The 15919-nt window shown below is 50.9% G+C and overlaps 1 protein-coding gene across 6 annotated transcripts in view; it reads right to left on the bottom strand.

The window, feature by feature from the left end:
• Nucleotides 1-1204: 1204 nt before the first annotated feature.
• The window catches only part of TBCD (tubulin folding cofactor D), a 241723-nt gene continuing 227008 nt past the window's right edge, over nucleotides 1205-15919 (bottom strand). For all 6 annotated transcript variants that reach the window (XM_058284969.2, XM_071210865.1, XM_058284968.2 and 3 more), the window contains 3 exons: nucleotides 14625-14737; nucleotides 13537-13621; nucleotides 1205-1382 (listed from right to left, as the gene is read on the bottom strand). In XM_058284969.2, coding sequence (XP_058140952.1) covers nucleotides 1368-1382; nucleotides 13537-13621; nucleotides 14625-14737 — 213 coding nt within the window. In that variant the 3' untranslated portion in view covers nucleotides 1205-1367. The remainder of the gene's footprint in view (nucleotides 1383-13536; nucleotides 13622-14624; nucleotides 14738-15919) is intronic.

Genomic DNA, 15919 nt, shown 5'->3' with positions numbered 1-15919 from the left:
TTTCTGGTATTTTGCATCAGCGCCTCTTTGGCTGGCTAATACAGAAGGTCACAGGCCAGTGGTCATCTCAGACCTCAGGCCGTGGTGGCTGACTTGGCCCCATCACCAGTGGCCTTGGGCCAGTCAGGGGACTCCATGCTGGTCTTTTTCACCTGAAATGGAAAACTACCATACTTATTTCAAGAGGGGGGCCTGTTTTAAGGATTGAATGAAATAAAAGTTGATCTGTAAAATTATAAAGTTCAAATATAAGGGAAGGCTTTTCCTTTCACGGCACTGAAGATGCTTTGCCGCCAAGGTCAGCATGGAAGGCCCCTGGCCAGCAGCTGGCCCTCCCCCAGGGCACCTTGTCCAAGCGACGGGGCCACTTGTCACCGTCCTGCGGCTGAGTTCACAGGAGGACAGTCCTTCACCTCATCTCGGCTGCACTTCCCTGAACCCTGTAACAGCAGCATCTGGGAGACCCCTGGATGCCACTGCAGGCAACAGAGAAGAGCGGGTCTGCCCAGGCCCGTGCACGCAGCAGCAAACGCGACCACCAGCCGGATGCTCCCAGGCGCGCTCAGGCCTGGCAGAGCAGGCCACAGGGGAGGCTTGTGAGCTGCCCATGGGCTGTCAGGGACGAATGGGCAGCCCTCTGGGCAGAAGGCTGTGGGATGCTGGCCAGTGAACGCACGAGTTTACACAAATCCGTGCAGGGCTGGCGCACACCTGTGTGAGCAGCCCGGGCTTGTGTGTTGGCCGCGCAAGAACAAGCCCCGGCGAGGCAGCTGCACCCCGCGCCTCCCGAGCCCGGCGTCCTGGGCCCAGCGCGCCTGCCTTTCCAGTCAGGGGTCCTTGAGTTTTTATCACTGCGCGTCCCCCTTCGTTCTGGGCAGGATCTAAAAGCACAGTCAGTCTTCTCTGGTGCGTGAAGCTGTGCAAGGTGGACGCCACGTATGCACGCGTGTGCTGAGCAGCGCGAACTGCGCGGCAGGCCCGGGTCAGGCTTCAGCCCGCCCAGCCCCGGCCGGTCGCTGGCCTTACTTAATAACGCAAAGGCCTGCGCTTCACACTGCACGTCAGCGGTTGAGACCGCGCTGCTCGAGGGCCCTGCCCCCAGTCCCCGCAGCCCAGGCTGCGCCGGGGAGGCGTCCTCTGGCCTCCAGCTGGCCCCTGGCCCCGGGCGACCACTCATGCCCACCAACATCAGAGGCAGCACAGACACGTTTGAGGCAAGTTTAATAGGGAGGCCAGGCGTGGGGGAGAGCTGCCCCCCATGCCCTGCCCCCGCCCCGGCGCACGTCCTCCAGTGTCCGCTCCTTCCTCAGGAGGGGACGCGCCTGCTCGTCACTGGCTGGTGGCCCCGCGGCGTCGGCTCCTCGGCTTCAGCAGGGGCTGGGCTGTGGAAGAGACGGACAGTCAGGGGCCGTGCGGCCACCCCCCCGCTGGCCACTGCTGCAGGTCCTGGGGCACTGGGTGCCTGCAGAGCCTGTGCCCTGCGTGGCCATGTGCCTGGCGAATCCTGGGGAATGAAGCAGGCGGGTGCCAAGCACAGGCGGCACCCGCCTGGGGCGTGCCCGCCCTGTGGTCGCACCGCAGGGCCCTTTAGGCCACTCTAATTCCATAAATGCTGGCGCTTTTCCCAACATAAATGCGAAAGACACGTTTAACCCAGGCCTTCAACTGAAAGGATTCCTCAGCGCGCCGTGAGCAGTGTTGGTTCAGGAGCTGCTGGATCCTGTGTGGGAGGGGAGACGAAAATGGGTGGAAAATAAAGGAGCCTGCAAGTGAAGGAAAATCGACAGAAGTGGAAGCAAAATGAGGCGCACTGGAGAAAGGAACAGAAAAAAGGTAAAAAAGAAGTAGAGGAAGACGTGGGAAAAACTGAGAGCAAGGCTGAAGAGGCAGGCCGGAGCGCCTGGTGGGAAGGGACCTTCGATGCAGAGGCAGGTGGCGCTCGGCCGTGACGTGCCAGGCTCAGCCGAGGAGGAGGCTGTAAATGTGCACTGACAGGCTGCAGAAGGGCAGCGAAATGATGGCCCAAACTCAACTAAATCAGTAAGGACACAGTGACTACACGAGAAAACCACTCGGTGAATAGCTACTACACTGTTTTCAAGTGTGTGTGGAGGAAACATACTTCTAGGTCAAGACGAAAACGATGCGTGAAGGAAAACCGTACGAACACCAACCACAAAGCCCAGCGGGTCCCGCTGTCCTGCAGAGACACCTTCAGGGCTTTCTAGGCGGTGGTCAGTCACCTACAGAGGCCAAACCTTGAGCCCCAGGCACCCAGTAACAGCTTCAAAATGTACTGCAAGCGCTGGCAAAACTAAAAAGAAGCTGAGAAATCCATGTCATGGAGGAGACTGTAAGACCTTTCTCTACAGTGGACAGACTGAGACGACACATCCAGAAAGTCGAGGGACCCTGAGGCGCGTCCTGACCACATGACAGACGAGACCCGTGACGTCCCAGGTACCCGCCAAGAGCGGAAGTCCCCAAAACCGGGACAGCTGGGCCGAGAACCGTTTCTCAGGAGCCTCTGAGCACAGGAAGCCGAAATGGCCTCTGATGGACGAGCGGAGACGGGGCCCCGAGGCCCCTGCTGTGCTCTGGCAGGGGAGGGGGAGGAGCTTGTCCTCTCCAGGGACCCCCCCACTCCAGTCCTGCAGCCTTCCCACCTCACCTGAGGGGAAAAACAGGGCTCAGGGTTGGTGGAATCGATGGGGAACACTGTGGGGAGGGACTCAGTTGTAAGATTACACTCCAGCAGGAGTCCAGTATAATAATGGCAGGTTTGAGCTGAAAGAGGATACTTTGGGAAACTCCAAGTCAAGAGGGCTGGCAAAAACAGGGACATTACAGGAATCTGAAGCTGCTGGGAACTGGAGCTACAGCAGCGGCACACACGGACCAGCTCCCAGCGCGATGACCACGACGCTGCGCACAAAGGCCTGGGTGCCTCGGCTCCTGTCACTACAAACCTGGCTCTTAAAAACATTACAAGACATGCCAAAAGGCAGAAGAGTCTGAACAGGCAAGCATCAGAACTCAGATATGGAGGAATGTTGGAATTATCAGAGCAGAAATTTAAAGTAACTGTGGTTCCCATGCTAAGGAGTGGTGAGTGGACACAGACCCATGCAGGTGGTAGAGAAAGGAAGCGCCAAAAGTAAACGCTGACAAGAACAAAGAAACAAACACCGCCTCCGGGGTCACCTGGGGAGGATCAGTGAGGCTGAAGAGGGGTCACTAGAAACTCTCCAAAGGCAAAGAGAAAAAGCAATGAAATAACAAAAGCATCCTAAAACTGTGGGACAATTTCAAGAGATAACGTACGTGTAATGGGAATACCTATTTGAAGTAACTAGTTTTCTGTGCTGCTGTAACAAAATTGCCACACAGCGCCACACACAGCGGCGCAAGGACCACTGAGCATCTGGGAGCCTGGAGGTCTGTAATGCGACACACTGGCTGAAGTCCAGGGGCCGGCACACGGCGCCTGTCCTGGGTTCTCTAGGGGAGCCTGCCTGCTGCTGTCCGGGCTGGCAGAGCTCGGTGCCTACTGCTGTGGACGGGCTGCTCCGCCCTGGAGGCTGCTGTGCTCCGAGGACGTGGGCCCCGTCCTCACCGCGTCTCAGCTCTCCGCAGTCAGGTACCCAGGCTGCTCCCCCCACTAAGGGCCGTGCAAGCCCCCGTGCCGCGGGAGGTAACGCACCCCCAGGTCCTGGAGATTAAGGGCAGTACAATGCCAGCAACAGTAACAGCAAGCGAGGAATTTACAGGAATAATGCCTGACACCAGATGACAGATCCAGGGAGCTCGGAAAACACCAAGCAGGATAAATACAAGGAAACCACACCTAAGCTATACCCCAACTGCAGGACACCAAAGAACAAGAGGACATCTTGAAAGAAGCCGGGGCTGGGGTGGTGGGGGCGGGCAGGGGGAAACACCTTACTTAGAGGAAAAAGAGAATTCCGAAGGATTTCTCATCACAAACCATGCAAGCAAAGAGAATGGAGTGAAAATATAAGTGTTGGAAGAAAACACCCCACAAAACTAGAATTCTATTTCCAGTGAAATTATCCTTCAAAAGTAAAGGAGAAATAAAGACTTTTTCAGAAAAACAACAAACAAGGGGATTCATCTCCAGCAAAACTGCCCTCCCAGAAATATTAAAAGTAAGTTTTGGGGCAGAAAGACAGTGATATGGGTCAGAGATGTGGATCTCCACAAGGAGGGGAAAAGCCACCAAAGAAGGAGCGAATGAATGCTTCTTACTCGGTCTAGAAGATACACCTGAAGCACAGGAAAGTGCGTGGGGGATGCCGCCCAGGGACCCCTAGACGGAAGGCCGGGTGGAGGGCCGGCCGAGCCAGCTGTCAGGGCCCTGCACCTCCTGAGGCGCCACGAGGCGGGATGGTATGTCTTGAAGGTGGGCTTCGTTACATGTACATTGTACACGTGAAGAAAGCCATGCCAGAAAATGTGAAAGTGACATATAAATAGAATCATATAAAAAAGCACATGTGCAATGAATAGGGAACAGTGGACAGCCAGCTGTACGGGTCACCACTTCACGTGAATGCTCGACAGGCACCAACAGGAAGGAAAGATCGGCAAGTGGTTAAGAACATGCCCCAGCCGTGTGCGGGCTCCAGGACACCCACCATACACAGACGCGAGGGGTTAAAGTCAAGGGTCAGAGGAAGCTCCGGCAACACTAGTCAGAAGAGCAGTGCAGCAGCTGTACCCACACGACAGGAGGCAAGCTTTCAGAACTCACAGGGATCATCTGCCCGACCCCATGGTGGGTCGTCAAGAAAAAGCCTTGACAAACTTCCAGTAACCAAAATGTGTGTTCACTGACAAGAGTGGAATTAAGCTAAAAGCCAGTAACAAAATGCTAATCAGAAAAATACGAATAACTCATGGGTCAAAGAAGAAATCAAGATGGAAATTAGGAAATATTTTGAATGAAATGATAATGAAGATGAAGCTAAAGCAGTGTTCAGAAGGAAGTTCATAGTCTTAAATGCACATATTACTATGGAAAAAAGGTTGAAAATGTGTTTCCATTTCAAGAACATAGCACATCAAACTTAAGGAAACAAACAATGAGGATAAGAGCTGAAATTAATAAAACAGAAAATGAAAGCACAATAGAGAAAAATCAGCAATCAAATTTGCTCCTTTTAAAAGATGATTAAAACTAGGAAGCTCCTCAGGAAGCAGACTTGGCCCAGTGGTTACAGCATTTGCCTACCACATGGGAGGTCCGCGGTTCAAACCCCAGGCCTCCTTGACCCATGTGGAGCTGGCCCATGTGCAGTGCTGATGCACGCAAGGAGTGCCCTGCCACGCAGGGGTGTCCCCCGCATAGGGGAGCCCCACGTGCAGGGAATGTGCCCCGTAAGGAGTGCGCCCCATAAGGAGAGCCGCCCAGCACGAAAGAAAGTGCAGCCTGCCCAGGAATGGTGCTGCACACATGGAGAGCTGACATAGCAAGATGATGCAACAAAGAGATACACAGATTCCCAGTGCCACTGATAAGGAAAGAGGCGGTCACAGAAGAACACACAGCGAATGGACACAGAGAGCAGATAAGTGGTGGGTGGGGAGGGAAGGGGAGAGAAATAAAAAAAAAACTAGTAAGCTCCTAGCAAAAACAAAGAGAAGACAAATTACCAGTATCAGAATGAGAAAAGAATATGTAGTCTTTGACAAGTTGGATGAAATGTACAATTCCTCAAAAAAATAAAACAAATTTGACAGAACAGAAAATCTAAGTGTATCATCTATTAAAAATATTGCATTTATTTTTAATTTTAAATTTACCACCCCCCCACCCCCACCCCCGCCAAGATGGCTCCCTCATCTGTCTGCTCATTGTCTGCTCTTCTCCAGGAGGCACCAGGAACCTTCTGTGATAGGCAGGCACCCAACTGCTTGAGCCACATCCACTTCCTGCATTTATTACTGAAATGCAAATTTTTACCCAAAGAAACCTCAGGTTCTTATGGCTTCACTAGTGAATTCTTCCAAACATTTGAAGAAGAAATAACAATGTTGTATAAAGTCTTCCAGAGGACAGAAATAGATGGGACCTTTCCCAAAGTAGTTTATGAGATTAGCATAAACCCTGATATCAAAACCCATCAAGCACATTACAGGCAAGGAAAATTACAGAGTAGTCTCTCTAAACAAAATGGGAAAACTCTAATCTAGCAATACAGAAAGGCTATATGAAATCACAACCAGCTGGAGTTATTGCAGGAACACAATGGCACTTAACATCTGAAAATCAGAGCCAGAAACTGCAGGCCGAGCTCCCTACATTCACAGAAAACTGAAGCATAAAACCACGATTGTTGCTGTTGTTTTTAATCTGTTGCCTCATCGTATTCTTTTCTTGGTGCGCCTCTCCATGCCACATGGGGGCCTGTGCCGCACTGCGCCAGTCTGGGATGCCATTTTTCTTTTTACCAGGGGGCCCGGGGGATCGAACTTGGGTCCTCCACATGGTAAACGGGAGCTCAACTGCTTGAGCCACAGCCGCTTCCCACAATTGGTTTTTATAGATGAAGGATGAGCACCGTTACAAACTAAAAATTGCTAGAAAACTAGGAATAAGAGAGACCTACCTTGGTCTAACAAATTTTGTCTACAAAAGCTTATGGCAGAACAACCAGCAAGAAGGCTGCAGAGTGAGGAACTCCTGGAGTCAGCTCCTGCTACAGGGCAGGTGGTAATCACCCAGAGCTCTCTGGAGCTGCTGAAGCACCTGTGTGGGGGCTCCAGGCGACCAGAAGAGCATCCTGCCACATCCCTGAAGGAAAGGAAGGAGGAGACTGCCCACCTGCAGAGAAGACGCGTAAGTAGAGGCTCCACGCCCCGGAGGCTGAAGCCCATCCTCCACTGGAGGCTCAAGCCGCCTCGGGAGCTGCTCCATGACTGGAATTGAGACCTCCACTTCCCAAAACAGGGAGGAAGAGACGGGTGGGCTCCAACTTCAGCTACTGATGAGGAGATTCCACTGGCGAAAGTATAATCCTAAGAACAGCTAAAGTTTGAGCCTGTCCAAGTCAAAAGAGGCTGGTGACCTCCACTTTAACTCCGCGCCTGGCACGGGGGGAAGCGGGGCGGACTGAGCATCCCAGTGCTGGTGGGGACTGGCTTCTTTCCATCCAGGGCAGATTGCAGCTCTAGCCTAGGCCCCAGCCCCACCTCCAGCAGGGAGGAAGCTGTGGGGACCTGCGCCAGCCTCTCTGGGAAATTACTGGCCAAGCCGCAGAGGCCAGTGATTATCCTACTTTGGCAGCACAAGCCGCCCCAGGAGCTATTCCATGGCTGGAATTTGAAGCTCCATGTCCCAAAAACGGGGGAGGAAGAGACGGCTGGCCACCAATTTCAGCTACTGATTGGTGAATTTGACTGGCTGGAGTACAGCCCTAGGAACAACTAGAGTATGAACTTGTCCAGGTCGGAGAGAGGCCAGTGGCACCATTTTAACTCTTCCCCTAGCATGAGGGGAAGCCAGGCTGACCGAAAGTCACACTGATGGTAGAAATGGTCTCTTTCACACAGATCAGCCTGCAGCCCTAGCCCAGGCTTCAGCCCCGCCTCTGGCAGGGAGGAGGCTGAGGAGCCCTGCACCAGCCTATCCAGGCAACTGCAGAGAACTTCGGCTGGCATGGACTGAAAATCGGAAGTCTATCAGGGCAGCGGTGGTCATCTTGGACCCACACTGCGTAGATTGCTGCCCACACCTGCAGCTCCATCCCAGCCCCAGGCAGGGGAGACAGGGGTGTGAAGCTTCATCAGTCTCTCTGGGCAACTACAGTCTAGGCGTGCACAACTTGAATTATTCCACACAGCTGTGACTCTGTCCCTACCCCCTGGCAAAGGAGAAAGTTGGGAGAAGCTTCATCTGTCCCTGGTGCAATGAGGGCAGCTTGAGCCTCCACAGCTTACAGCACCAACTACTATCTTGGTGCTGCACAACCAGCAAGGGAGAAAGGGCAGGAAGCCCTAAAAACTAAAGAGAAAAACCACCCAGAATAAATACTCTAGCAAGCCAGGTGCCAAGATGCCAACAAAAAATTACAATCCACACCAAGAAACAGGAAGATACGGCCCAGTTAAAGGAACAAGAGAAAACTCCAGATGACATAAAGGAGTTGAGACAACTAATCACAGATGTTCAAACAAATCTTAATAAATTAAATGAGATGGCTAAAGAGATTAAGGATATTAGGAAGACATTGGATGAGCACAAAGAATTTGAAAGCATACATTAAAGAAATAGCAGATCTTATAGGAATGAAAGGTGTGGTGAATATAATTTTTAAAAAATTGGAATCATAATAGCAGATTTGAGGGAGGCAGAAGAAAAGACTGGTGAGCTTGAAGAATGGCCTCTGAAAGGGAACATACAAAAGAAGAGCTGAAAAAAGAATGGAAAAAACTGAACAGGGTCTCAGGGAACTAAACAACAAGAGACATGCAAACATATGTGCCATGGATGCCACATGGGTGTCATGACAGAAGAGAAGGGGAAAGGGGCAGAAGGAACATTTGAAGAAATAATGGTAGAAAATTTCCCAACCCTACTGAAGAACATAGATATCCCCTGTCCAAGAAGCACAACGTACTCCCATCCGAAAAAATCCAAAAAGACCAACTCCAAGACACACACACTTCAGAATGTCAAATGCCAATAACAAAGAGAATTCTGAGAGCAGCAAGAGAAAAGCAATGCATAACATAAAAGGGAATCCCAGTAAGATTAAGTGCTGATTTCTCACCAGAAACCATGGTGGCAAGAAGACAATAGTATCACATCTCTTTAACATACTACAAGAGAAAAATTTCCAGCCAAGAAAAATTTCCAACAAGATTGTCTTTAAAAAATGAGGGCAAGTTTAGAATATTCACAGATCAACAGAAACTGAAAGAATTTCTAACCAAGAGATTGGATTTTCAGGAAATACTAAAGGGTGTGCTAGAGCCTGAAAAGAAGACAGGAGAGAAAGGCCCGGAAGAGAGTCTAGAAATTAAGATTATATCAGTAAAAGTAAAAAAGTCAAAAGAGCGGTGAAAATATGACAGATAAAACTCAAATAGTCAAGAATAAACTTAACCAACGATGTAAAGCACTTGTACTCAGAAAACTGAATGCAAGTTTTCTGTTAAAAGAATGTTAAAAGAAATCAAAAAAAGGCCTAAATACCTGGAAGAACATTCCATGTACACAGACTGGAAGACTAAATATTAAGATGTCAGTTCTACTCAAATTGATATACAGATTCAATGCAATCCTGATAAAAATTCCACCAGCATTTTTTAAATAAATTGAACACACGATTATCAAATTTATTTGGAAGGGTAAGGGTCCTGAATAGCCAGAAACATCTTAAAAAGGAAAAGCAAAGCTGGAGGACTCTCATCGCCAGACTTTAAATCATATTACTTTGCTACAATGGTAAAAACAACATGATGGGAAGCAGATTTGGCTCAACTGATAAGAGTATCCGCCTACCATACAGGAGGTCCAGAGTTCAAACCCAGGACCTCCTGATCCGTGTGGGGAGCTGGCCCACGCACAGTGCTGATGCATGCAAGGAGTGCCATGCCATGTAGGGGGTGTCCCCCATGTAGGGGAGCCCCATGTGCATGGAATGCGCCCCGCAAGGAGAGACACCCTGTGCAAAAAAAGCGCAGCCTGCCCCCCCCCCAGGAGTGGCACCACACACATGGAGAGAGGACGCAACAAAAAAGACACAAATTCCCAGTGCCACTGACAAGAATGCAAGCAGACACAAAAGAACATACAATGAATGGACACAGAAAGCAGACAACGGGGGCAGGGGGAAAGGGGAGAGAAATAAATAAAAAATAAATCTTTAAAAAACAACAACATGGTACTGGCATAAAGACAGACATATAGACCAATGGAACCAAATGGATGGCTCAGAAACAGACCCTCACATATAATGGCCAAGTGATTTCTGACGAGCCTGTCAAACCCACACAGCTTGGGCAGAACAGTCAATTCAACAAATGGTGCTAGGAGAACTGGACGTCCACAGCCAAAAGAAGGGAAGAGGACCCCTATCTCACACCTTATCCAAAAATTAAATCAAAATGGATCAAAAACCTAAATATATAAAAGCAAGAACCATAAAGCTTCTAGAAGAAAATGTAGAAAATATCTTCAAGACCTGGTGGTAGATGATGGATTCTTAAAGGAGATAAGAGGAGGACTGAGATGGACTACTGATGTTTAATGTATGTAGAAGTTTTAATGACCTTTATTGTAAAAGTGTGGAAATGTAGAGTGGATGGTAACACATTATAGTGAGTATCAGCTGGTTTAGAAATGGGGATGTGGCTGAAAATGGTAGTCTAGATATGTACATGCTTGACAGAAAGCTAGAGAATAACCTAGGAACTGAATAGCACAGTAAGCCCAAAGGTGGATGAGAACTGTGGTCGATGGTAGAGATGCAAGAGTGTCCCTTGTGAGCTAGAGCAGATGTACATCACTATTGCAGGGTGGTGGGAATGTGGAGAAGCATGGGAAAAATATACCTGGAGTGACTGCAGTTAGCAGTAATAATATAATAATCTTGCATCTATGCCAAATATGTACTGTATTGATAATAGGGCAGTATACAAAATGTTAGCCAAATGTACACTATGGACATGGTAGCAATCAGATGATATTATCTTATCTGTAACAAATGCTGCAGCACAGTGTGATGTGTTGATAGAGGGGTGTTTGGGAATTCTGCACATATGCATGATTGTTTTATAAGTTTACAACTTCCGTCGTAAAAATATATTTAAAAACTAATCGGGTGTTTTCAGGACTTGGAGTTGTCCTGGGTGGTGCTGCAGGGACAGTTACCGGACATTGTAGGTCCTCCCATGGCCCACTGGGTGGACTGTGGGAGAGTGTGGGCTATGATGTGGACCACTGACCATGAGGTGCAGTGGTGCTCAGAGATTTATTCACCAAATGCAGTGAATGTCTCATGATGATGGAGGAGATTGTTGTTATGGGGGAAGGAGTGGGGTGAGGGGGTGGGGGGTATATGGGGACCTCATATTTTTTTAATGTAATATTAAAAAAATAAAGACAAAAAAAAAACTAATAGGGTGGGTTGGGGGAAAAATACATCAAGATAAGGATTACAATTAGTAGTAAGATTTTGACAATATTCTTTCATAATTTGTAACTAACACCTCACAACAATGCAAGGTGTTGGTGGAGGGTTGATATATGGGACCCCTGTATGACATTATGCATATTTGCTTTGTAAGTTCATAAATTTTACTATACACTTCTTGTTTATGTATTTTCATATATAAATGATACAAAAATAATAATAGGGTGGGTTGGAGGAGAAATACTTTGGTTAGCAGTAATATTTTGAAAATGCTCTTAATTAGTTAAAATGTCAAATAACAATGTAAGGTATTGGTGGTAGAGTGAGGTATGAGAGTCCCGTATGATGTTATATGTTTGTTTTATAAATTCACAACTATTACTATACACTTATTGTTTATGTATGTTTATGTATGAGTGATATACTTTAATAAATTAAAAAGTTAAAAGGGAAAAAAAAAGCTTCTGGGAAACGCCATCCCTAATGGTGGAAAGGAAGCTCTCCTCCTGAGGCTCGTCACGGGAGTCGAAAGCCTGCTGTGCCTCCATCACAGCTGTCCTCACTGCAGGGCCCTGGCCAGGGGACAAGACAGAAAATCCACTGCTCAACGGCAGGAGGCCTGGAAGGAAAGAACTGTCACCATGAGCAGAGGCCAGGACTCCTAAAGACAAAACACAAAGAACCCACAAATGACGAGAATTAACGAGTAGATATAGCAATATTGCTAGGAAATGAGTCAACATGCAAAAGTCATTGCATTTCTATATATCAGCCACACAGAAAAAATAAAATTTAAAAATATTTCTTAAAAAATAATCAAGTGGTGTGGAATAAATGAAACAAAAGATGTGCCTGCAGCATCTCCACCCAGCAAGCAACCCCAAGGTGCCTGTTCCTGGATGCTGTACCACGTTCAAGGCCCACACGGCCCAACGATGACTGATGCCAGCTCTTGCCAAGTCAGTGGGTGCCAAGAAATCGCAATCGAACCCTTGGTGGGTTTAACCTGCAAGTTGACAAGGCGACTCTGAAAGTGTTACGGAAACTCAAAGGGCCAGGAAGAGCTAAGGAAATCTTGGAGAAAATGAAAGGAGTTGGATATCATTACCAGGAATAAAACAAAGCTGTGCTGACTCAGCATGAAGAGAAGGATCAATGGAATAGAAGAAAGAATCCAAAGAGAAAGCTGCACGTCAGTGACAGTGGTGACAACGTGTTGTGGTGAGAATGGAGCTGGGTCAGTTGGATACCCACATGGGAAAAAATGTCTTGACCTCTGCTCCCAATACCATAACCAGAAACCAATTCCAAAGGACTGTAAACCTGAAAGTTAAGACAACAGCAGTTTCAGGAAAAAAACCAGACAACATAACCTTGGAGTAGGCAAACATTCCTTAAACAGGACCAATGAAACTAAAACAGGAGACAGTGGACATACTGGACTATATTAAAATCTAAGAACCTGAGTGCATCAAAGACATGACCCGTTGCAGAATGGAAAGGCAGACCCTGGATTGGAGCCGCTTTCTGCGCAAAGTGGCTCAATGTCCAGAATGCACAGAGAACCCCCAAAACATGCACCAGAAGACTACCTGGAGAACGAGGACAAACACGCAGCAGGTAAAGGGAGAGGAATGGACAGTAAACTCTGGGAGAGGTGCTCGCCCTCATCTGTCCAGCAGCCGCACACCCAGCAATGCAGAGACAGTGGGAAGCACGGGACGGGGCGCCATGGGCCCACACCCTGCAGGGAGCTCCTGGGTGCGCGGCTGTGGGAAGCCTGCTGGCAGCCTTCTAAGAGTCACTCTCCCGGGCATATCCAGCCAAAAGGGGGGTACCTGCTCCCCGCTGCTCCCCAAGGGCCCTGGAACTCGCTGCACAGGTTAGGGTGATCAGCCATGGGTGCAGGGCCAAGTCCAAGGGGCTTCTGGTCTGGTGGGGGACGTGGCTCCGTGGTCTGGGTGTGCGTTAGGGATGTGCCAAGACACCGAGTGGGCCCTCGGCGTGGGCTCTGTCCCTCCATAAACGGTCCAAAGACCAGGTTCCAACCAAGGCCCCACGGCCACAGCCAGCGAGGCCAGCATCAGCAAGGACATGGGGGCGGGAGGGGGCTACAGCCAACAGGAGCTGGGTGGGGCCGGCACCGCGGGGCTCGCCACCTGCCTTGTGTGGATGGGGCAGCAGGGAGGGCATCTCCTCAGCGCTGACTGTTGATTCCTTGCCCAAGGCCACACGTAAGGGACCCAAATCTCCCCAGTGACAACACAGAGCCAGAAATGTAGCACTTGGGCTGTGACCTCAGTAACCTGCTGTCAAAATGGACACGCAGGCCACACACAGGCACCGGGCCAAATGCCGCTGGCTTGCAGGTTACCTTGGAAACCAGCTGAGGCGGCGGCACCTGCAGAAGTTCACACAGACGGTTCCGCTGGCCTCTCACCTCCGGGAGTGCTGCGTCCCTGTGGGGAGAGGGCGTCAGTCACCAGCAGGTGCTGTACCAACTGCAGCAGACTTCTTTTCTGATACACAGGAACCCCGAGGTATCTTAAATGTCGCAAAAATTAGAGACCAAGAAATCACAAAGCGGGGCTCTGCATTTAAGGTGTCCCACTCTTGCTGAAAAACCCACCTTCAGTGAAGCCAGACCTCTGTACTGGGGCCACGGGGGCCATGGAAGAGGGGACAGCACGGGCAGAGCCCAGGGCGGGAGCAGGGCCCACCAGAGCCTCGCACGGTGGCGGGCAGGGACGGCATGGGGAGATCACAGCCTCCACCCAGGACGTCCACCACCCAGCCTGCAGCTAGGCCAGAAAGAAGAGAAAACGGTGGAAAGAAGCTATCAAAGATAAATCCCCGAGTCTGCAGACCAGTGGCACCCAAGGGTCGTTTCAGGTAACCAAGGATAGAGTCCAAGGAGCTTCGCAGGGAAAAGCTATGCGCATCCGGGGAGCCGCACAGGGGGTCGAGGGGCACGCCGGCACAGCCACGCAGCGGAGGGTGGAGACTTGGTGCCCAAGAACCCACTCCTAACCCGGCTCACTCAGGCCGAGACCAGAAAAAACATTTCCAAACAGGCAGATTCTCCAGAAACCTCTCCTGAACCCTTTCTCAGGAAGTTGCTGGAGGACAAGCTATCAAACTAAGGGGCACCCAGAGGCACAGCTGGAGCCCCAGAAACGAGGAGCATCCCAAAACAGCAACAGGAAGTATAGCTCAGCACCTGGCAGAAATGCCCACGGCAGCCCTGGGGTTGAGTTGAGCTGGAGGGGCAGGACAGTGGGCTCGGAATTAACGGAGTGATTTTTATTTTTGGTATTATTGACTTTTAAGAACCAAGGAAAAATATAGGAAATCCTGCAGAATCCCCCAAGGGACACAAGAACTCCAGGGGGACCGAGAGAACCCCAAGTGGGGGGAGAAACCCAGAGGGAGGAGACCCCAGAGGACCAGCCGCGCACTCACCAGGCCGTGTCGCCGAGCACAGCCAGGACCTCACCCAGGGCCGCGGCGCCCACCACCTCGTCGCCGTACGTGAGCACCATCTCGTACACTTGGCTGGCCGTGGCCTTCCGGATCTGGGGCAGAGACAGGGGTCAGTGGGAAGGGCCCTGCCCACCCAAGGGCTCCCACCCAGGGGCGTCCCTGCAGGGCACCCCAAGGGCATATGGGCAGGCCCCCTGCACAAAGCCCAGCCCCCGGCCACGAGCCGGCCAGGCAGAGCCAGGACAGGAGGTGGGCACCTCCGCTCCCAGCAGCCCCACCGCGCTGGCCCATGCTTGAGGCCTGGTCTCCCCCCGCTCTGCTCAGCCCTGGGGCCTCGACAACCTGAGGCTGCCGGAGCCCGCCCTGCTGGGCCACTCCGGACTTCTGGGTCCTGGGGCTGAGAACCTGCTTCCCACCCAGGTGCTGCGGCTGCTGGCCTGGGAATCCACTCTGAGAACTACCTTAGTGAGTAAATGTTATTTTTACTTTTTGGGACTATGCCACTTATGGATCATTAAAAGAGGTTTTTTTTTTCGTAGCTAGAGAACAATAGAATTCCAGGGAATCTGACTCCGGACACGGAGGCTTCAGGAGTCAGGCACTGCCCCTGCCCCCACTTCTACCTGCAACCTCCAGGGGCCCTAGAGTGTGGGCTGCAGGCCCTGCCCTGGCTGCCGAAGGCAGGACACACCTGCAGAGGACCTGGCCCGGCTGCAGAGACCTTCCACCACACACACCCGAGACCCCTACCTGCAGCAGGAGTTTCTGCTGCCCTAAAGAGAAGGCCAGGTAGAAAAGGGTCTCTGACCAGCTCACTTCTGCCCCAAGGCGGACGGCCAGGCTGGACGAGCCGGAAGCAGCACGGGGGGAAAAGCAGGTTTCCCAGCCAAGGGGCTGGGCGCTAGAGCCCCCTGGGAGCCGGCACTGCCCTTTACAGAGATAGTTTAACAGCCATGTAGTGAGCGAGGTACACGAGCTAAAGGACTAAATAAGTGCACACCCACTTATTCTCAAATAGAATCAGGGCTGTAAAAGGGGACACACAAGCTTTCGGAAACAACATCCACCACCAGCTGCCGAGGGTGGCGTGAGGCCTCCGGGCTGCACCGCTCACTGCCCTGCCTGTGCCAGGCGGACCAGAGCCGTCTTCCGTCCACACACCATCTGTGTGCCGAGAGCATCCTCCCGTCTGTCGTCCATCCAGCCTCCCACCCACCCGTCTGTCTGTCCATCCTTCCATGCATCCATGTGTTTACTTTTCCTTTGAGGTGCAT

This window comes from Dasypus novemcinctus, chromosome 21 (assembly GCF_030445035.2).
Source record: "Dasypus novemcinctus isolate mDasNov1 chromosome 21, mDasNov1.1.hap2, whole genome shotgun sequence".
In the NCBI taxonomy this organism is placed as follows: domain Eukaryota; kingdom Metazoa; phylum Chordata; class Mammalia; order Cingulata; family Dasypodidae; genus Dasypus; species Dasypus novemcinctus.
Note: the sequence above shows the minus strand (reverse complement) of the source record. Positions and strands in the feature narration are given on the sequence as shown.